The sequence below is a fragment of the Podarcis pityusensis genome (genome assembly GCF_964106645.2).
Source record: "Podarcis pityusensis genome assembly, chromosome: 6".
NCBI classification, from domain to species: domain Eukaryota; kingdom Metazoa; phylum Chordata; class Lepidosauria; order Squamata; family Lacertidae; genus Podarcis; species Podarcis pityusensis.
Window position 1 is genome coordinate 31,311,320 of NC_138030.1, and position 22,419 is coordinate 31,333,738.

A 22,419-nucleotide genomic window follows, 5' to 3' on the forward strand; every position below is an offset into this window, starting at 1 on the left:
CCAGAGGAGAAGTGGGAGAAAGACAGTATACCCTGTGACAGTACCTAAGCTAGTCTTAAGTAGGAGAGAACGCCTTTTAGAAACATTTCTGCAGAAGGCTTTAAGATCTACATCTCTATTTAATTCTATTACACTTAATGAGCACAGCTTTTTCTCATTAAAACCCGGCTGTACGCAACCCTTTAGGCCAACCAATTTTACTACAGAGGTATTACTATCTCACTCAGTTCAGTGTTGCTCTTTAAAGTCTGAATAATTTAGCTTGGAAACCCTTAAGGCTGCTTTATAGGCGAACTTCAGCAAGGCGCCCAGACAAAGCCGCCTCCTTCCCCATCGCCCAACCTTATCCCATGAGGAACCCTCTTCAACCTTTTCTGACCAAGGACCCGCCATTAGCAAGAAACCTCGAATAAAATTTAAGATATTAACAGATGCTAAAGAAAGAGGTGGATTTGCCCTGCCAGACCTTAAACTTTATTATGAATCAGCCGCATTTTGCTGGCTGAGAGAATGGATGCTTCTTGAAAACACGGATGTGCTGGACTTGGAAGGTTTCAACAATGTATTTGGTTGGCATGCATACCTGTGGTATGATAAGGTTAAAGCACACAAAGTGTTTAAAAACCACATTGTCAGAAAAGCATTGTTTAATGTCCGGATAAGATACAAGGATTTGTTAGAAAATAAAACCCCAAGATGGTTGTCACTAATGGAAGCAAAGGCACAGAAAAAACTTAATATGGAGGCCAAATGGCCGAAGTATTGGGAAATCCTGGAACAGGAGGGAGACAGATTAAAATTGCAGAGTTTTGAAAAACTAAAAAATAGAGTACGAGATTGGCTCCACTATTATCAAATAATGGAGGCATATAATTTGGATAAAAAATTAGGCTTCCAGGTGGAAAAATCAAAACTGGAAACAGAATTGTTAGACCCTAAAGTTAAGAATTTGTCAAGAATGTATAACTTGCTGTTGAAATGGAATACACAAGATGAAATGGTGAAATCTGCTATGATTAAATGGGCACAAGATGTTGGACATAATATCATGATGGCTGACTGGGAACAGTTATGGACCACTGGCATGAAGTTTACAGCATGTAATGCCCTAAAAGAGAATTTAATGAAAATGATTTATATGTGGTACATAACACCAGTCAAGCTTGCAAAAATTTATCATTTGCCCGATAACAAATGTTGGAAATGTAATGAAACTGAAGGTACATTCTTTCACCTTTGGTGGACATGCCCAAAGATTAAGGCATTCTGGGAGATGATCTATAATGAAATTAAAAAGGTATTTAAATATACCTTCCTGAAGAAACCAGAGGCCTTTCTCCTGGGCATGGTCGGCCAATTGGTGTCAAAGAAGGATAGAACTTTCTTTATGTATGCCACAACAGCAGCAAGAATACTCATTGCAAAGCACTGGAAGACACAAGATCTACCTACCAGGGAAGAATGGCAGATGAAGCTGATGGACTACATGGAACTAGCGGAAATGACTGTCAGAATCCGAGACCAGGGAGAAGAGTTGGTGGAAGAAGATTGGAAAAAATTTAAAGTATATTTACAAAAACATTGCAAAATTAATGAATGTTAGAAGGATGTTGGAATGAAGCTATATGGTTTTAACAGAAATGTAATAAAGATTTAAGTAAAAGTTGATTGATAATGGGTAAAAATGGAAAAATTATAAAGGTTAGACTGTTAAGATAAATTATATAACAAAAATTGAGAAAGATGGAAAGAATTTGCTGAAATAGTTAACTGAACTAGAATACAAAAAGGGAGGTGTGAGGAGGTCGATGAAACAGGTAAATGAAAGGTAAAGATACGGAATATTGGGTGTGTTTTTAAATGTTTTTTGTTTTTAAACGTTTTTGCTTTTTTTGTTTTTATTGTTGTGCTGCATTGTTTCCTTTCTAATCTGGTTTTTATTTTCTTTTGATGTAATGTATTGTAATTTTTTACTGTTTTCTTTTTTTCTGTAATTGTTAAACTTTTAATAAATATCTTTTTTTTAAAAAAAAGGACCCGCCGTTAGCCCAAAGGGAGGGACCCACTTTTTAACTTCACCCTGTAGTAGTTGTGTGGTAGCACCGCTGCGGCGACCCTTAAGGTCAGGCCGACGACACTCACCAGACGAAGGCCGATTTATGCCTTACATACACAATGGGCACAAAAGGAGAAGCGGGGCCGCCTGAGGCAGCCCACTCCGAGACATATAAACTCCGGACGACCTGGAAAGGAAGCCTCGGCATCTCCGGTGCCGAAGGAGAGGCGAGACTGGGGCAGGAGCCTGAAGGGAGCGCGGAACCGGTGGCAGCAGAGGCAGGACACGAGTTTCCCCGCCCACCTCGAGCTCTGCGAAAAGTCCTTTCCAGCCCCTGCTCCCCAAAAGCGGGTTAATCCAGAACTGGAAAACGCGAGGAGCAGCTCCATCTCCTTCTCTGCCCATCGCCCTGGCCGGGGAGACCCGAGGCCCACAAAAGGGAAGAAGCGGGAGGCTCCGCTCCCCTCAGAGCCTCCCCCCCCCCCGCCGCCCCGTCGGCAGTTGCTGCCCCCACACTCACCCTCGGTGACCTCCAGCACCTTCACCTGCTCCTCGGCAGCTGCGCGCACCCCTTGCACCGGGCACAGGATGCCGTTCAGGGTCTCCACCAGCGCCTCCTTCAGCCCCTGAGCCACAGGGCCCGGCCCCACGCCCGACGCGACGCCCGCCATCCCGCCGCGCCCCTGAGGAGAGCAGCAGCAAAGGCGAGGGAGAAGCTCCGCGGGGCTGGGGGGGGGCGGGGAGGAAGCGCGAGGCGGGAGGAAAGGCAGCAGCGGGTGCGCGTGAGGCGGTACTAGGCGGGCTGAGGGCCGCGGCTGCTGCCGCCACCGCGCGCCAAACGCGCACGCAACGACGTGCTCTCGCGCGGAGAGCGGCGCCTCCGAGGATCCCGCCGGAACCGGTTCTCGGAGAGCGCTCCCTGCAGCACGGATTGACGCATCGCACCCTCCTTAGACTGACAACTTTTCCTTTTTTTTTTTTAATTGGAGGAGTCCTTTATTATAGATCAGGCAGATTAAAAAGGTAGACTACGTAAAGCAGAAGACTGAAAGAAAAATGTACCCATTTAACCGTTTCAAAAAACCATGTACGGCAAGAAGCTGAAGGAAAACACCCGAGAAGAGGCAGGTGTACCGCCGTTCCCAGTCTGCGCTGGGCTGGTGGAGCCATTTCTCTTGCTGGTCTGCTAAAGAGAAATGTTGACAGCATGCCATCTCATTCATGATGGGTCAGAGGCAGCATCATGACAAACCAGAAGCTGCTGAATGAAAATTGACTCATGGTCAATGGTGACAGAAATGCCGTGCCATGGAATGGCAGGAAGTTGCTGTTTCTGCAGTTACAAGAAAGATAGCAGTGAGCCCCACCAAATTCCTGCTTAGCTTTGCAGACAGCAGGGCTGCTGGACTGGCTGATACAAGTGAAGGACAAAACCTAGGTGTTCATCAGAATTTAGTAAAACCCCATTTTCAGTGGCAAGGCATGGTTTCCAGTCCTAAAGGTTCAGCAAGGTCAAATCAGGGGAATTTCCCATACATCATGTAGTAGCAATACATCGATCCCAAGACTATGGCTCCCAAAACAGGGATCAGCCAGACTGTCCAGAAACTTAATTCTTTCGAGGGAGACTTGTTTGGAGCCTTGGAGACATTAGGATTACTGTCATATGGATGAACCTCTCCTATAAGGTATTGGTCAAGCATCTCTCGGGCATCCAAAGAGTGGCCAACATCTTCAAAGTTCTCAGTGGCATCTCTACCAGCTTGTTCGAGCAGAATCTCCTCTCCACCTGGATGCTCACTGAGGAAGTCGTAGACACGCCCACTGATGACCAGCCAGGTCTCCTTGTTGGTGTTTCACTTCACCACTTTGTCCAGGGTGAAGACGGACCCCCTTTCGCGGGTCTCCAGCATGTCCCCGCTACCATGCTCCTTTCTTGACCCCATTCAGACTCGCCCACCTCGACCGAACAGGCTGACTTTTGAAATTAAAAAATGGACGGTGGGATCCATCCTTTTTTGGCTGGCTTAGGGGTCCAGCTCAATAGCTTTTGCTGGAAACAGGGATGGGCACCATTATTGCTGGACAGGGATGGGCAGATACAACACAAAAATTGACTGTTCACCTACATCTTAAAGCAGGGGGTGGGGAATGTTTGGCTCTTGCTGGACTACAACTTCCTTCACCCCCTGACCATTGGTTCTGCTGGCTGGGAATGGTGGGAGTTGGAGTCCAACGAAGATCACATGTTCCTCCTTACTGGTTATTGGTTTGTTTGTTGATGAGAATGAGGATGATTATGATGTGTTTTTTGTTTTCATTTTGTATGTTGTGATCGTCAGATGAAGGGTGGTATACAAATTTAATAAATAAAAATGAAAATAAATAACAAGACAAAAGACAGAGAGGAGAAATGACCTTTCTTCTTGACTGTGGAGGGATTATATGAACTTATTTCTGACCAATTAGGGAACACTGATTGAAATGGGCTTACTCTCATGTGTGCTTAGAATTACAATCTTTACAGTCATTCTTATTTGGTCTGGCCATTGCAGAGCTCTGGAAAGTCAGCTGAGCAGTGGTAAAATGTGGAGATGTACTGAAGGGGCATCTGAAAGGACTGCAAGCTCCCACTGTCTGGATATTAAGGTAATCAGAGCTCCTTCTCTGGGTGTCCCTGGTATCAAAAGTTAGGTGACCAGAAAAAAAAATTCTTTGAGATGGCACATGGTTGTATACATGTTATGGGCCCCTGCTGGATAGCATGCATGATTGCTATTAATGAGCAGGCATCACTGTGCATACACAATCTTGTGTCTTTAAAAAGAACCAAGCATGTATTTCCTCATTGCCACCATCAGAATTAAAATGCCCTCCCACTCACCCATCCTTCTCAGTAGTGAGCTATGTAGCTAAAAGCAAGCAGAGCTGTAGCTTGGCATCATTCTCTTGGCTGTACTTCAAATAGTGGTGAGGCAGTAAAGAGAGAGAAGATTGCTGAAAGCCCAATAAGGGCTGCTTTCTTAAGCCAACTGCTCATACAGCCCTGGAAGAACAGGAGAACTGAAGGGCTACACTGACTTCCCTTAAACGGATTGGACGGGTGCTATGGAGGATACAAAATACAAAGGCTGCACGCACCAAGAGGCCCTAAGAATTGACCAGAATTTGGTTGCATTTATAAATTTTATGTCTGTCCTTGTCTATTGTCTGCTGATTTATTTTGTACTGTGTGTTTTTTATTGTACATTGCCTTGCAATTTCAAATCGAAGTTGATATATAAATATAATGATGATGATGATGATGATGATGAGCGGGGACTTTTATTAATCAGAGATGAAAAGAAAAAAAAAATACTCGCAACTTCTACATGCCTGGAGGGCTAGCCTAAACAAAAGATGTTTCAAACAGGCACCATTAAGATTACAGTGAAAGTGCCTACTACCTGACCTCATTCACAGGAAGTTCCAATGTATGTGCTGCCACACTAAAAGACAGATTTATTACAAGTGCAGAACAAGTATTATGTGGCACCTTTAACAAATGTCCTGCAGCATCAATACGTAGCAAAGTTATTTTTCCTCCACCCCACCCCCCCATTGCATGCTGAAGCAAACTGCTGAAGGGCTTGCAATGCTCTTCTGAGAGTGGCTGAAATGCATTTAATTAAACATGCAAAAACCACAGACAAAAATGTGTGGATTTTTCACAAATCCAACATGTCCTATAAATATCCCATTGTTTGTCCTGCAGATGGATGCATGAAACCACAAGCATGGTCTGACTATAGGCATCTTTCTTTTGAACTAGCACATTCTGAGGTAAAGTTGGGTTGCAGCCAGAATTAAATATTCCAGTTCAGATCTCATGAGCAGGCAGTAGTGAGACATGTGTCATGCCAGTGAAGTGCATGACAGAGCCTATAAACATCCAGATGAATAGAGACATTATTATTTCTGGCCTATTACCAATACAGTACAGTATTTGTACTAACCCAAATTCATTGTTACTATTTTAAGACAAAGCTCCCTAACTGGCTTTGTTGTGCAATAGCTTTCACTAAAGAGAATGCCTGAGAGGACAACGCTTTGCACAGATCAACACGGTGACAATTTAAATGTTTCCAGCACTGGCTTGTTACATCAGCACCCATGTGTTCTAGAGTAAATGCTTGAAAACACTGCTTTGCATAGACCAGCATGGTGACAAACAACCCTATTTAAGTGCTTCCATATGAAAGATCAGTGTTTTCTTATACCAGCGTCCTTGTGTTCTAGATCTGACTCTGTCAAAATGATGGCAATCTCTCTGTAATAACCTCACTATTGTACAGGGAACCAACCAGACCCATGTATGTAACCCAATCTCATGCTGGCTGTGCAGTGGTGATATGATAAAGTCTGGTTTTTTGTTTCCTTCCCACAATGCAGTGCTTTCGAAGCTGAGGGCCTTTGCAGGAACCTGGCAAAACAATTGGCCACTCTTTCTCACACTCCCATACAATAGGTGCTCCCCTCTCCCCAAAATAAAAACACTGTCATGGGCCAATAATGTTTTTACCTTTAAACATGCATCTCTCATAAGGGGAAAGGCTGGCAGCACTGGCTCCAAGGTAACATTGTCGATTGAAATGAGATGTTTATTGGTCTGAAGAGGGTACATTTCTGAAAATCTAAGGGCTGAACAGTCTACAAAACTTTTGTTACTACTCTATTGATGCTGCTACTTTGTGTTTTCATGGTACAGTGGTACCTTGGGTTAAGAACTTAATTCGTTCTGGAGGTCCGTTCTTAACCTAGAGGTACCACTTTAGCTAATGGGGCCTCCAGCTGCTGCCAAGCCGCAGCCATGTGATTTCTGTTCTCATCCTGAAGCAAAGTTCTTAACCCAAGGTACTATTTCTGGGTTAGCGGAGTCTGTAACCTGAAGCGTCTGTAACCCAAGGTACCACTGTATAACTTGGATGAGTTGTGCCAACTCAAAGATACGCGTTGGTGTTCTTAAGCTGACAAGAGGACTTTTGATTCAGCAGGTGCTTCTGCTAAGCCAATGGATGATCACAGAGGGGGTTGTTCACCATTTCTTCCTTGCCCCCACAGGTACAAGCATTTCCCCAAAATCAGAGCGAATGTTGAGGGACACTTCTGAAAATATGGGAGGTGGCATAGGTTGACTACAGCAGGACGAGCTAGTCTGCAAAAATCACGTTCCCTCAGAATCTGCTAGCAGAGGTGTCCACTGATTTTCCACCCAAGCAACACAGCATTTTGGAAAGGAACACACTTAGGACAGTATTTCTCTCACACACAATCTTTTTCTACACAGTTCTGGAACAGGTTTCTTCATAAAGGAGCAAAATATTTTTCATTCTGCCCCTCCGCCCAAGTGTTGATCAATATGCTCTTTATTTATTAAAATAAATAAATAAATGTGGCACTAGGATTGTTTTGGGCATGGCTTTCAAGGAAAGGCTTTCCCTCAGGTAGCCTTCCTCAGGCTGGTGCTCCAAATGTTGAGACTCCCAACTGCCCTCAACCCCAGCTATCATGACAATGGGTAAAGGATTATGAGAACTGCAGTCCCAACATCTGGCAAGTGCCAGGCTGGGGAAGGATGTCTTAATATGCTTTGTTCTCAAATAATGGGAATTTTGAAAGTGCTGCTGGTCAGTGCAGCCAACCCATTGCAGTTGGGACAATACTTTATTATAAAACACAGTTCCCATTGCTATTCTGGAACCACTACAAGGGCTGAAGGTAGACAGAAGAAACTCCTGGACTATAGCATCCATAATTTGTACTGCTTGTACTCACTAGCTGTCAGATTTAGTGTAAGTCTTAAGAACTAATCCCATAGCATATTCCCACCACTAATTCCAGAAGTTAAAATGAAATAAGAAGCCTGTAAATAAGAATTCCATCGCCACTCAGTTTTTGATTTTTGTGTTACAAATATGTTTTATGCTTTAAATGTATTGGCATTTTTTAAAAAAGATAACAGCCAGCCAATGTTTTTTCGTTCTGCTAGCAAGTTACATTTTAGGCCAAATGTATGTCAAGTCTCATTCTCTGCTGACTGAGCTATCATATAAGATAACATTGATTCTGAACTCTGTTGGACTTGTTAGAAATGGCAGTTTTATAGGGATAGAAGCAAGAATATCAAAGCTGCTAGGAATATTTCTGTCCTTTTTCTCACTGGTCAAGAGTTCCAAACTGTATTCTCGTCACCCATGAATTGGGAAAGAATGGCATCTGGTTGTGAAGACTGCTGTCCAAAAACTTACCAAAGTCAGAACTGAGCAAATACCGGGTATATACCATGAGGAATTAACACAAAAAGGAACACCAGTCCAATACACAAGATAGCCGTATGAATCCTGACTCTCATACTGAATCAGACCATTAGTCCATCTAGCTCAGGTACTGACTGGCAGTGGCACTCGGGGTTTAAAGCAGTGGTCTCTCCTACCCATACCTAGAGATGCTAGGGATGGAAGAAGACATTTACGTCCATTCTGCTGCAGTTTGTCTTCTGACACAAACTACATTATTAGCCTCACTTTCCAATTTGGCAGAGTTTTACATTAATTGCTATTATTACGTTATTACACACCATTTTGATGCAATAGTCATTCGTTTCAATACACAGGGAACTCAATACAAATGGGGAAAGAAGCAATCATTCATGCACCACTGGTGAACTCAAAACAAGAGTGAATACAAATTATATTCACTGAATTGATTTCTGTTCCAGACATGGCACAAATAAGTGAACATCGGCATTTTCCACACTGATTTCCATCAGAATTCTGTGACAAGTCTAGAGATGCTGAGGACTGAACCTGGCATGTTTTGCCTGCAGAGCATAGACTCTACACTGAGCCAAGGCTCTTCCATCATTTATGTCATCTGAGTGACCTTTGTAAAACATATCTACAAAAGTTACTACTTCATAAAACCCACTTGCCTACACATTCGTGGTCTTAGAAAAGAAACAGAATTGTTAAGTTTCTACGCCTATTTGCCACAGGTAATGAGGAAGTAGGTTTTTACAAGGCAGATCTAGGCTCTGTGGGATTAAGGAGAGAAAGAAGTCTGAGAATGCAATGGAATGGATGCTTTTAAAAGCATAATCTGTGAAAACATGCATCATAAAAGTGATCAAGGTGGGAAACGGCTGCAATGCAACATCTTTGAAGACACCAGCATTGAATTTTGTAACATAACCAAGGGTTTATTCCACAATATAAACTGCAACATTTGATACAAGCTACCAAAAAAGAAGAAAAAGCCAAAATACAGCTGTGGCCATTACTTTACAGAGCTTTCTTGTCTCCTACATCACTAGTCCATCAGTGACACTAGAACCTAAACATTTGCTTTCTGTACATTAACCAATGCTAAAAGCACCACACGCTGTTCAGAAATAGAATTCCAGTCACTGAAACCAGACACAGAAGTTATTGCTCAGATAAATAAACCTAGTCTACAAAATCAAAGGGGGGGAGGAATCTAGAAGTTTTCAAAAATGTTCAAAAGAGTAAACAGGGATTTCTTCAAAAAGAGGAATTATGGGAATTCTTAGTGCAGTGTTTTGCACCTAAACAGAGTTGATTAAATGTGCTGGTAAATTTCAAAGAGGTAATTTAATGCTATACATGAAAAGGTGCATGTTTTGATGCCTTCAAACTGGCGAAAAACCCCTGTCTGAACAGTCAGCATTTCAAACCTCAATAACCACAAACAGCTTAAAGGATAAAAATACAAAAGTGTCAAATTGTTTTAAGGTCTGAAAAATGATCCCATTAGGATAGAAGTAGCACCATTTGCAACTTGGCTCTAAAACCAGCCCAGTGGCTTTATGGAGGGGGGAAAAAGCTAATCTTCTGTTGTAGAGTCCTTATGTTCATCAGGCATGTTACTTTCGATATGGGGAGTCCTTTCCCGTACAGCTCACACATATGTAGTCTTCTTTTTCTGCCATTTCTGGAGAGACACCCACACATACTTGATGGAACCACTGATTGCAGCAGCCATCACACTGGACCCAGTCCACCTAGACACAAAGAGAGAGTTAAAAGTCTTCACACAACAACAAATATGGTACATCACTTTTATATCTGTTTGCTAGCAAGGTTCCTGTAGCTACGTGTCTAGCAGTCTACTAGTACCATATCCTGTACTGGGCACAATACTTTGAGGAGATAGAAAAACTGGTGTTCAGAAAACAGTCTTAGGGTGAAAGGCTGAAAGAACTGGGTTTGTTTGTCCTGGGTGGCCGACAATGCCCCCTCCATCTCTATGATTCTACCAAACCATGCATTTTTACATCCTTTAGAGATATTTCCTTCAACTTACCTCATCACCTTCAGGCTGCAGGCAGTTGACAGCTGGGCAGATGGCATCCTCATCTTCAGATTCTTCTTGTTCAGAGAAGGACATATCCGAAAGAAGCAACTGGCTTTCACCAGACCGCTGTATGTCAAACAACCTGTTTCTTTCCAGCTTGCTAGTACCCAGTTCCCTCAAATGAGATAATTTCAGTTTTTTCTTGTTGGGAGCTATTTTTCTAACTCGTGTTCTCATCTCACTGCAGAAATCTCCTCGCTCAAAATGTCTCTTCAGCTTCCTTTCCACAGAGCAAATTCCATCTCTCTTCCCTCGACAAAAATCAGTCTACAAGAAACATGCATTAGAAGATCATAAAGTACCACGTAGCCAGTTCCTTATACTTCTGCATGCTATGCAGTAACCATCCACACATTTAATGAGAAGCACATATTAAGCATAATACTTCAGCATCTCTTTCTTATAGCACTTAAGAATGAGATTTTTTATGAAAAGTTTTACCATTTTTTCAACACAGATACAAAAACCTCCTGTCACCTTTTAAGTGGAAGGGAATTAATATTGAGAGCACACATATTGGCTGTGAACTGCCACAGAATGCAAGCTATCTCTAACCACTTTTGGAGCTTGTAAGCAATGTCACAAAAACCTGGACATTAGAGCTTTGGTTTGGCAAAGCTTATGCAACAGAATGTTTGTAAGAATTCCATTGCAGCTGCACATCTGGTGTGTTTTTTTGGGGGAAGGGGTACAGAGAAACAACTGAGCTGGATTTCTAGTGTGCCCTCTCTATCATCTCCTGGTGGCTGATGTTGAGGGAGGGGAGAAATAAAAGTGATACACAGGAAAATGCTTCTGTGTGTGCATGTGCACTGTTGATGAGAGGGGGAAAGCCTGTATTTACACTACAGCAATTAAAACAAGATTTTCAAACAAGCAGATTCAAGCAATCACTCCCTTTCTGAGATGGACCCCAGTCCCAAATACTTACCTTTTCACCTGTTGGTCCTACTGGTGACCTTTGTTCTGTCTTTGCAACTGGGCTTTGCTTTGTGAATAAGATCTCATACAGCTCTTGTATTTCGGGTAGTGAAACCTGTAGTAGTTGGGCTTCCATCATCAGTTCATTCAGCTCTGCACTAATGGCTAGGGTGACAAAAAAAATAGTTTTTAATTATCAGTGGTGAAGTTACATAGCTTTAAAACTTTTCTTTCCAAAGCACATCAAGCAAATTGAAATTATTTTTACAAACTCTCTGCCTACAAGACCCTACACAAAGGAGCTCATAATGTTATGTTTAGGATTTCACACTGATGAATGATAAGTACAGCATACTTACCATGAAGGGGGATGCAGTTTTGTCCTGTAGAGAAAGGAGAGTGTAAATGCATGGGTCTGTTATTCCAGTCATGTGGCAAAGAGAAAGATGTAGCACCAATTGTCTGTGAAACCTAATTAAAGAGAAGCAATTAAACACCACCTTATTTCTTTAACATGCTGTGAACTTGAATGATCATGGTGTTAAAATGTAACTTTAAATTAACAATTGATTAAAATGACATGCCCGATATCTTAGTTTTAGAAAGTTCTATTATTATTATTTCAATTTATTAGCCACTCTTCACCATAAGGTGCTATGTCTGGCTACAACAATTTAAAACACAATATTATAACCATCTAAAACAAACTGAAGTCACTGGATTAGGTCCTCTTTTGGACTGGAAACTGATTAAGGAACAGGAAGCAGAAGTGAGGAATAAACAATTTTCCACAACAGAGTAATGCATGTAGGCAATATCAGTATTGGAGCAGGTGCTATTTAATTTAGTCATAAGTGATCTGGAGTTAGGGGTGACGTAGCAAAGTTTGCAATAAATACAGTACCAATTTATCCAGGATTGTGAAAACTCAACAAACATGCGAGGAGCTCCAAAAAGCATCTCACTAAACTGGGTGGACGGCCAGCAAAAAGTAGAAAATGAAAAGCCACTGAAATGTGAAGGGGCAAAACATTCTAACTACACATTCAGTAATAGGGTCTAATCTGTCTGTGACTTGGGGGAAAAAGTCTTAGGGGGTTAAAGAGACAACGAACGAAAAATGTCAACTCTTGTGTGTAGAAGTAAAAAAAGCAAATTCCATGTTATGATTGCCTCGTCTCAAAAAAAGGCACACATAGAAAACAGGAAAGAAAAGGGCAACCAACATTGTTGAATCCACCTTCCTGAATGGATTTGGGGCTTTTTAGATAAGAATAAATGATTAAATGGGAATGTGACAGAAGTTAACAATGTTATACTGTACGTTATGGAGAAAGTGAAAGTATTTTATTTTTTACTCTCTTATAACACCAGAACTTGGAGTAACTCAATGAAACTCCTTGGCAGTAGATTCATGACAAACAAAATTAAGTACTACCTCAACACACTACTGGATTAATAGTAATTTAGAGGGCTTTTAGAGGGTTTTAAAAAGACACCTTATGGAGGTGGTCTATCAACGGCTATAAGCCATTATAGCTAAAAGGAACAGTTGGGGGCAGGGTAGTGGGACAACAGTGGGACTATTCTCCCGAAGGTATCTGGTTGGCCACTGTGAGACACAGGATACCACACTAGACCTTTAGTCTGATTGAGCAAAGCTTATCTCACATTGCTATGCAAGATGTACCTGTCCTTTGCAGAAGACTGTCACATTAAGGTAGGGGAGAAAGGAGCTTCATTTTCCATGAAAAACACATAACCATTTCATTTGGGGAAGTCAGTAGAAGGGTCAACATTTACACCACTTTAAAGTGATGGCAAATTATTGCCTTCTCTCCTGTTTGGCTTTGTGATACCACATAGGTAAAGGTAAAGGGGCCCCTGACCATTAGCTCCAGTCATGACTGACTCTGGGGTTGCGGCGCTCAACTTGCTTTATTGGCCGAGGGAGCCGGTGTACAGCTTCCAGGTCATGTGGCCAGCATGACTAAGCTGCCGGAGCAGTACCCATTTATCTACTTGCGCTTTGACGTACTTTCGAATTGCTAGGTTGGCAGGAGCTGGGACCAAGCAACGGGAGCTCACCCCGTCGCAGGGATTTGAACCGCTGACCTTCTGATCGGCAAGTCCTAGGCTCTGTAGTTTAACCCACAGCGCCACTCACGTCCCTTGTGATACCACATAATCAAATCTAATTAGACCTTTGGGGGGGGTGTCTTTCCCCCCAAGACAAATAGTCAAACAAGTTTCATTCCAACCCAGCTAAACAGACTGTGACATCAGATCAGCTGGTCCACAAGCAGATTGGGGGTCCATGAGAGAGGAGCTGATGAAGGGCCAGAGACGCAAGACTGATAAGAGAGGCCTCTGTTAACAACTGAGCAGGAAAGCAGGGGTACAGGAGGATTTACTTTATTCTAAATGATACAGTTTAGGACAGGAACATAAGGCAGCTTAAATCCACGACAAGGATACATATCAAGGAGGGAGAGTAGAATTCATGGCCTAATAGGCCAATCCATTAAGTAATAAATGTGCGTGAACCAAGGCTGGGAATTAGCATGTAATTCCTTAATTATTTACCACAATATTGTTGGCTCAGAGTTTAGATAAATGTGTCAATTGGATGTTGCGCAACACATCCTGGTGAGCTCCCCGTATCAAGGAGAACCTTACCTTACTTGTCTCTTGCAACTGGCCTGCCATGGTTTGCCATCTGCTGTACAGTATACCTGAGCCCACTTTGTCTTGTATAAGTTTTATATTCCCTGAGGACAACATCTGCTGTGCTCTATGTTGCCAGTTCACGGTTCTCTCTATCATATACCGTAAAGCATCTCCCTCAGGCAGTCTCACTCGAATACGCTGCAAGGAAGCCAGTAAAGGTAGAATCTTTTCTAAAGGTGGCTTTTCAGATCTATGACAGTGAGGGCAGAGCCACACCCGAGGTTCCTGCAAAGTTCTGGGCACTGAAACACAGCTGGTATGGAAGACCGCTCTGCATAGTTCACACTGTATCATTGGTGCTGCGGGCTCACTCTGGCAGAGACAAACTTTGATCTCTACATCCTGTTCAGTGGAGAATATTTTTTTTTCGTTTGCTGCTCTAAGTGAATGCAGTGCTTCCATCTCCTTTAAGCGGGCTTCACCAAGTGTGGCCATCTGGAAGAAAATGACATGAAAACAGTCAAATTCCTCAGAGCAAGATTTTTAAACCGAAGGGCTTAACTATAATTTTCTCCAAATCTTGCAAGAAAGCTTTAGATGACCCTCAGGGTCCTGCCAACTCTACAATTCTATGATTCGAACTAGGGAGTCAAACCAGATGTGTTCTTTTTGAACTTTTTTTTTTAATGGCACATTGTCTGACACTTCATCAAATGTTAAGGGATACACTTACATGTAGAGTAAGAGGCTTGACTTTCATTAACAGAAGATCCATCCCAAACACATATTATCTCAATCCTCAGAAAGTCCAATTTTTAAAATGTATTAGAACATGCCCTCTTTATTTGGGAGAGAACACAAAAAGCTATACAGTCATACCTCGGGTTACAAACGCCCTGGACCGTGCTGAACCCGGAAGTACCGGAACGAGTTACTTCCTGGTTTCGGCACACACGCAGGCGCAAAATAACATCACGCGCATGCGCAGAAGCGCCAAATCGCGTCATGCACATGCGCAAACGCAGTGCTGCAGGTTGCGAATGTGCCTCCCGCACAGATCACGTTCACAACCCAAAGTATGACTGTACTAGACAAAAAAGGATTAGTGTGCATCTCCACACCCAAGGAAATGGAAGAAATGAAGCATCATAAAAGAACAAAGCAAGAGAAAAGCTTAATCTACTGAACACCTATTTCCAAACCCATTTCTAACAGTATACATACCGCAGCAGAAGTTTCCTTACTCTCAGATAAAGCTCTTTCCAAATCATTTAAACTCTCTAATTTGGTGCTCTTCTTTTTTCCATTTGGGACAGGCTCTTTTAATTTCTTCATTTTTCTTTTAAATCCCAATGTTCCAATATCACATCTTGGACACAAAACCTGGTGAAGAGTCAGAACAACCATTATTCATCCTGGTGTAAAACAGCATAATCATATCTTCCTTGTAAATAGCCAATCCACAGTAGCTGTGTTTGTCTGTTGTGGCAAAAGCAGTAAAGAGCCATCTGAATCAGGATATTCTCAGCTATGAAAGGTCATGCTTTCAAAAAAGAGAGATGCAACAAGACACTGACCTGTTTCACAAAACACAAAAAGATAAACTTGTAGGCTCCTGGAGCTCACAATAATTTTACTCCTCCCAAGTCCTTTTTACTACTGTGCCACACCTAGTTAAACCAAGGTTTGGCTTAATGCTTTACCAGAAGTGCTACTCATGGTCCAGGGGTCCTTTACCTTTACCTTACCTTTTACTCATGGTTAAGCTAACTGCTCACTAAACATGAGCTGTAGCCAAGAACAAACATGGGAGGGGGCATACGCTACTCAGCAGTGACCAGCATGGAAACAGAAGGCTGCACATACATCTTTTAAAATCTGATAGTCATCAGTCACCTGAATCTTGAGGGCTGCCAGTTCCAGCACTTACTTCTTGTATAATCCAACTTCCCATATCATAGTTATCTGGGAATCTCAAGGGCCAAACTAGGTACTGCACACAGTCATGTATAACATCGTCCTGATAGACCTCTCTGAACCAGGAAAGCCACCTTTTGGAGGGGCAATTAGGATTAATGTGGTCCAGCTCAGGACTTCATGGCTTCCATGACAACCATGGATCAGTCATAAGTTGTCACTGGCCTGATACAAAAAGCATATACTTTTGTCTTTGCCTTGGTGAGGAACTTGTCAATATGGATTCTTGCATTCTAGGTAAATTCCTGGCAGCTAAAGATGCGGAGGCCTTAGTTTCACTGTGGAATGGTGAGATGTGATAGGCCATTGGCACGATGGAGCCTGAATGCCCCTGTGGTTTTCTGTGGAGCTTCAGGTCAGACAATGGCTTAAGCACAATAGGCAAAAGGCCTGCTGTGAGGGTAACTGAACATTTACTACTAGAACACATAATTGTGCCTACTGTGTAGTGGTGAAGGCAACAATGAAGACTTAGTTTGCAGTCTCCATCAAATCCTCGAGTAGCTGCCCAGCAGAGCTTTTGAAAGAGGTTTGCTGATATCTGCCACAGGAAACAGTATACTGGAACCCTCAGAAGCCTGCTATGGGAGTTTTGCTAGGCAATTTTAGGCCAAAATTCTTGATTTCATAGTGATCCAAATACCATAGTTGGGACAAATCTATGTCAGGTGTCTTGTCCAGTTTTGTGGGATACTTTCAGTCAACCCTTGACTCTTAATTTCTATGTGGTGTGTATATATCACAAATACTGAATTAAAAGCAAACATGTATACACCATAAACTGCTTACCTCAAGAAGAGAATAAGGTGAATTCTCAGTCAAAAAAGTATTGCTTGCACACTCTTTCCAAGTTTGAACCTCAGCAACTAATGATTCTAATCTTGGCAGATATTCAAGATGTACTGGAATAGAGCGACTTCTAGACACAAGTTCCACAAGTGTATCTAACACAGGCACACGTCCACCAACCTAACAGTGTAGAAACATTATTTAAAAAAACATTAAAGTAATTGCATTATTCTGCTGCATGCCTATCTAAGGCAGATACGGAGAACTTGTGGGACTCCTGATATTGCTGGACTACATGCTGGCTGGGGTTGATGGGAGTCCCAACAAGATCTGAAGGATCACAGGTTCCCCATCCCTACCCTAAGGAAACATCAGTTGTACAATTTAAATTTCTGCCAGCAGTTGAACACCACACAGTCTACAGAAACAAATGAAGTTAGAGTGAAATCACTGATGAACATCACTGATGATTCCTACCTGCAAGCCCTCCACTTCCTGTAGCCAGTCTCTGGCCTTTTTTACAGCCTCTTTCAGAGCTATGCCATTTGGAAGGTAAGCAGGAATTTCCTCAATCTCCTTCACTGCTGCTTCAAGACTACTTAATGACTGCCGTGGTCTTAAAATAAACAAACATATATGATCAAAATGTTGTATTATTACTCAAACGCTAGTGCAAAATTGCTATTGGCCAAACAATTATAGTATCATAAGGCACTTCTTGTCAGTACGGGATGTCAACAGACAAATTAGAAGCATATATAATTCAGTTTAAATTACAGGCAATCCCCCATTTATGTAGGGGTCACATTCCAGGTCATCACATGTGTAAGCCCACCCTGCTTCTCTTCCAATGCTGAACATGCACAAATTGAGAATTACCTGCATAAGGTTCCCATATCTTGAAGGCCAATAAGGAGGATGTGGGGGGAGGGATTCTGGGGAGGTGGGGGCTCCTTTAAACTTATCCACTGGGGGTGTGCAGCTGCCCCCCTCTCAATGGAGAAGTTTAAAGGAGACCCCCACCATGCCTCCGGCACACCAGGTGGGGGATCCATTAGACTCCCCCCCCCCAGCGAGGCAGCAGCAGCAGACAGGCCAGCGCGCTTGCCCCATCCAAGGCCGCCTTGGCGCATGGGTTGGGCAAGGCAGAGGCAGCCCAGCATCTGCATCTGCATCAGAGAGCCCTGAAGGCAGTGCAAGGGCTCTGTTGTGATGCTGCTCCTTGGCTGCCACTGCCTTGCCCAGCTGGGGAGCGGGAGCAAGCCAAAGCAGCCGGCTCCTTCCATGCTCTCTCTGCCTGCATATGCTGCTTGCAAAGCAGTTCAGCAAACACATGCATACACACACAGACTCCGTCCCCCCACCCCGACCCCAACACACTTTTTTGCTAAGGAAAATATCCCCCACAGATGCAATTTTTACATTTTAATCAGAGGAATGGGGACCAAGAGTTGGAGGATCCTCTCAGCCCAATGGTGATAACTAAAAAATAAGAGGGAGGAATTCAACATTGCACTCTTCTGATCTTTCCTCCCCCTATGTGCTGATCTGGGGAGTATTCCTGACCCTTCTGAGTGGATTTGGGGAAGTGGGGGAGGAGTGAAGCCCATATACACTAGTGAGAGCCCTTGTGCTAGTCTTCACTAGTGCGCATCGTTACCTGAATCGGGGCAGAGTTCTAGCTTGGTCACTTTCCTGACAACAGTTTTTTAATGTGCAGAGACTCTGTATGCATGTATATATATACTGTACATACGTACAGAGAATCATTGAGACACATAAGGCTCCATCTTGAAGTCTAAAGTGGTACAGGTCAGAAACAAGTTAATGCCTGTAGTTAAAACTAGGCTCAATACATTACTGTAGGACTCGTCGTCACCCAAATGCCTTCAAGTGGAAGATGGGTTAACCATTTCCTGCCTGCTGGGACATATAATATACCATCTCACTTTCTTTCCTGTACACAGAGTGCTACAGACTCACCTTTCCCTCATTTTTCTGAAAGTTTGGGAAAATAATTACTTGAAAGCTGTGTGTGGTAACTGCAATAGTTCTGAAAGAGGAAGACTCAGTTTTTACCTGGCTTTTATCAGGGTTCTAGCCTTGTCGTCCCAGTGTTCAGATACTGTCAACAGCTCTTGCAGCTTAGCCATTGCCTTCTCAACAGCAGGATGAGGAGCGAGCCCAACACCAGAGTCTATAAGTCTTCTCATATCATCCAGAGTAAGAGAATTTTGGTCCAAGCAAACATGCTGCACATCTTCCAGCCAGTGGGCTTGCTCTAGGCGTATCCGTAATTCACTTAGCTGGGGAAGATCAACATCAAAGTCAAAACTGACATCCAACAGTTCCTGTATTTCTGAAGCACTGGGAATTTCTTCAGAGAGGAGTTTTTGGCTATACTTCTGAAAGTCTTCTACACGATTAAGAAGATCCTGAAATATAAAGCAGCAAAATATGTCAAGGGTTTAAAACTCTCCCACCAAAATATCATGAAATCTATTCTGTCACTTTCACCTGAACAGCAAGCCACCTAGCAGGTTTTTCAGAATGCCAGGCATATTTGTTTCCAAGAAGTAAAAAAATAATAATTCCTCAGATTTTAAGATTTCTGAACAAATCTCATTTTAAGAGCTTATCAACTTTGCCAAGATCTGCTTAAATAAATAACAACCAAAAATTCTGATGTGTTTCAGAATTTTGTATGAGTTAACCAAGTCAACTTTATTAGATTTGGATTTTGGTCAGGGAGAGCTCCAATCTGAATTAATATTCTTTCTGTTCTTAGGAAGTGACAACTCCCTGGGGTAAGGTTTCTACACAAAGAAAGCATAGAAAATCAGTAATGCAGACCTGCCAATTTACATTCATTTAAAACTATGTTCAAATACATACACCAAAATATGATATATGTCTGGTTTGCACAAAACACTAACCCATGGTTTATTAAAACCACTGTTTGTTTGATTGCGCAGGGGTCATGCTAATCTTCTTTGTATTGTTCCAATTTTAGTATATGTGCTGCCGAAGCGAGCACATACTATTACAGGGGAGAGACCAGGAGCTCACCAAGACAGTAGCTAAGTTCCTCTATTTGATTTTTTGTCACCGAAGTATGCTACAGGATCCTGCCCTTGCTGGAAACCCACAGAGATGAGGCCTCTTCCGCCCTTTGGCAGGTGACTGTGCTGTTGGGGTGGCAACGAGATCGTACTGGCCTATCAATTCTGAATGTATTCTGAATGTTCTTATGTGATGCCAATAAAGGTTACTTGCCTTGACTGTTTGATTGCCCGAACCCTGCCCAACAGCTTAACTATGGTTTGTTTATTCCCAATAAGTTGTTGGCTCAAGTGGCATTTGTTTCTCTATCCAAATTCTTGGAACATTCAGAAATCTGAGTCTGTTTTCTTAGTATTTATTATCTGGAGCACTCTAATTTACCTTCAGCAATGTTGTTTGGCTGATGACACATGGTAAAGCATAGAGCTGCCTAACAAATAAACGGAGTTCATTCACAGTCAGCTGATTTTGAGATTTTCCTCCTCCAGACCGATACCTGCAATCACACAGACATAATTACAACATGCTTCCAATTATTTGCATAATCAGAAATGATTTTTTAAAAGGGATTTCTGCCCCACTATTCAATGAAATTCCTACAGCAGATGGCATTTTGTTGCAATTGATACTTTTTCACCTGCTATTTAAACTTCATATAAGCTAGGGGTGGGGAACAGCATGTGGTCAATGCCAAGTAAAGTGTGAATGTGCTAATTTTACTCTTCTGAGAGAATAATGAGGCCAACACAAGTTTCATACAACAATGGCAAATCTTAAAGGAGCAGAAGAAAATGGTCTAATTTTTTTTACAAACACACTGCAACACATGAACATTAGAAGAACGCTGCTGGATCAGACCAAAAGTCTATTAGTCCAGAATCCTGTTTCCCACTGTGGCCAACCCAATGTCTATGGGTAGCCCACAAGGAGGACATCATGGGGAAAGTTCTCAGCCACTGTTACCCCACAATTATTAATATTTAGAGGCATGCCACCCTTGGAACCTGCAGACAGCATGCAGCCATGAGTAGTAGCCACTGCTATTGTCTATGAAACTGCCTAATCTCCTTAAAAAGCTAAACTGGTGGCCACCCTCAGATCCTGCAATAGTGAATTCCAGGGTTTAGCTCTAGAAGTACTCCCTTTTATCTGTCTTGAACCTCCCATCATTTAGCTTCATTGGATGACATCTCTCCACTTTCTGTACACTAGGGGTGGAGAACAACCAGTTTGCAGGCCAAACCTGGTCCACTACTGAGTCAAAACTGGTGTGCAATGCCATTTTCTCTAAACCACGTCCAACCGCCCATCAGCTGACATCACTGGTGATGTTTTATTTAGTCCCAATGTGTGTTACTTTACAATTACATGCACTGAGCTGTATTTCCCATTTTAATGCCCAGTTAGGAGACATATCTTTTATTTTTACTACCTTGAATAATTTGGTGTCACTGTTGGCCATCTTACTGCTTACCATGCTCATTCCAATTGTCTACCGCCACACCAAACATAAATTCCTCATTCAAAAACTGAGAAGCTGCTACTGTCACTGAAAGAACTGGTGCACTCAAAATGCATTAAGTCTAAAAATAGAAAACTTGAGTGCTTTTGAAAGAAAGCATTTTCTTCAGCATCTAATCTCCTCTGGTGTTTACCATTGCTAAAAGAAGCCTAAGAAAATTACACTCTGTTCCTGCCAACACCCCTCCCCTCAAGATATGGGAGATTGCCACCAAGGTTCCTTTGATGATGCAGGAGTGTCTGCAGCCATTTCCTATTAATTAGGTCAATGTGGCTATCTGAGAACAGCAGAATGAACAAACAATTACTTCACTGTGTTATTTGCTGCAAACATGCACTCCTCCCAAAGGGAAATTGAACTTTGCTCAGCTCTCTTATAGCTTCAGGTAATGCCCATCACCAACGCGGGTGGCGCTGTGGGTTAAACCACAGAGCCTAGAACTTGCCAATCAGAAGGTCGGTGGTTCAAATCCCCGCAATGGGGTGAGCTCCTGTTGCTCAGTCCCTGCTCCTGCCAACCTAGCAGTTCGAAAGCACGTCAAAGTGCAAGTAGATAAATAGGTACCGCTCCGGCGGGAAGATAAACGGCGTTTCCGTGTGCTGCTCTGGTTTGCCAGAAGCGGCTTAGTCATGCTGGCCACATGACCCGGAAGCTGTACGCCGGCTCTCTTGGCCAATAAAGCGAGATGAGCACCACAACCTCAGAGTCGGTCACGACTGGACCTAATGGTCAGGGGTCCCTTTACCTTTAATGCCCACCATCATAGTAACTGATGATGCCAAGCATAGATATGCACGTTTCTATTCACATTTAACCTCAATAAAAATGTAGGTAATTTAGCTATTTTCAGCACTTTATGCTGTAGGGTTGTAGTCAGCGTTTTTAGAAGCAAAAAATGTTTAAACACTCACAATAATTTAAAGACATGAAGCAAGTTTTCCTAATAAACCCCCTGGGAATTTGAAATCAAGCTACAAAACACATATTAAACATACCTAGTTTGCCGTTT

General features: G+C 42.6%; 2 protein-coding genes and 1 long non-coding RNA gene across 3 annotated transcripts in view; all 3 read right to left on the minus strand.

Moving 5' to 3' along the window:
* Positions 1-2,877, minus strand: part of IPO9 (importin 9) — a 42,989-nt gene extending 40,112 nt beyond the window's left edge. The window contains exon 1 of the mRNA XM_081010587.1: positions 2,577-2,877. Coding sequence (XP_080866713.1) covers positions 2,577-2,727 — 151 coding nt within the window. The 5' untranslated portion in view covers positions 2,728-2,877. The remainder of the gene's footprint in view (positions 1-2,576) is intronic.
* Positions 2,878-3,491: 614 nt separating this feature from the next.
* LOC308479495 lies at positions 3,492-6,026 on the minus strand. The gene is made up of 2 exons (XR_013987712.1): positions 4,678-6,026; positions 3,492-4,506 (listed from the first exon to the last, which is right to left on the minus strand). It is a non-coding gene; the product is annotated as an uncharacterized lncRNA (long non-coding RNA).
* Positions 6,027-9,267: 3,241 nt separating this feature from the next.
* On the minus strand, positions 9,268-22,419 carry KDM5B (lysine demethylase 5B; the record flags this gene model as incomplete). Its single annotated transcript, XM_081010215.1, has 11 exons — positions 9,268-10,115; positions 10,418-10,735; positions 11,400-11,554; positions 11,749-11,860; positions 14,069-14,554; positions 15,284-15,442; positions 16,826-17,005; positions 17,303-17,441; positions 18,905-19,260; positions 20,270-20,384; positions 22,406-22,419. Coding segments are annotated over 11 exons (2,172 nt in total), but the record flags the coding sequence as incomplete, so codon positions are not given.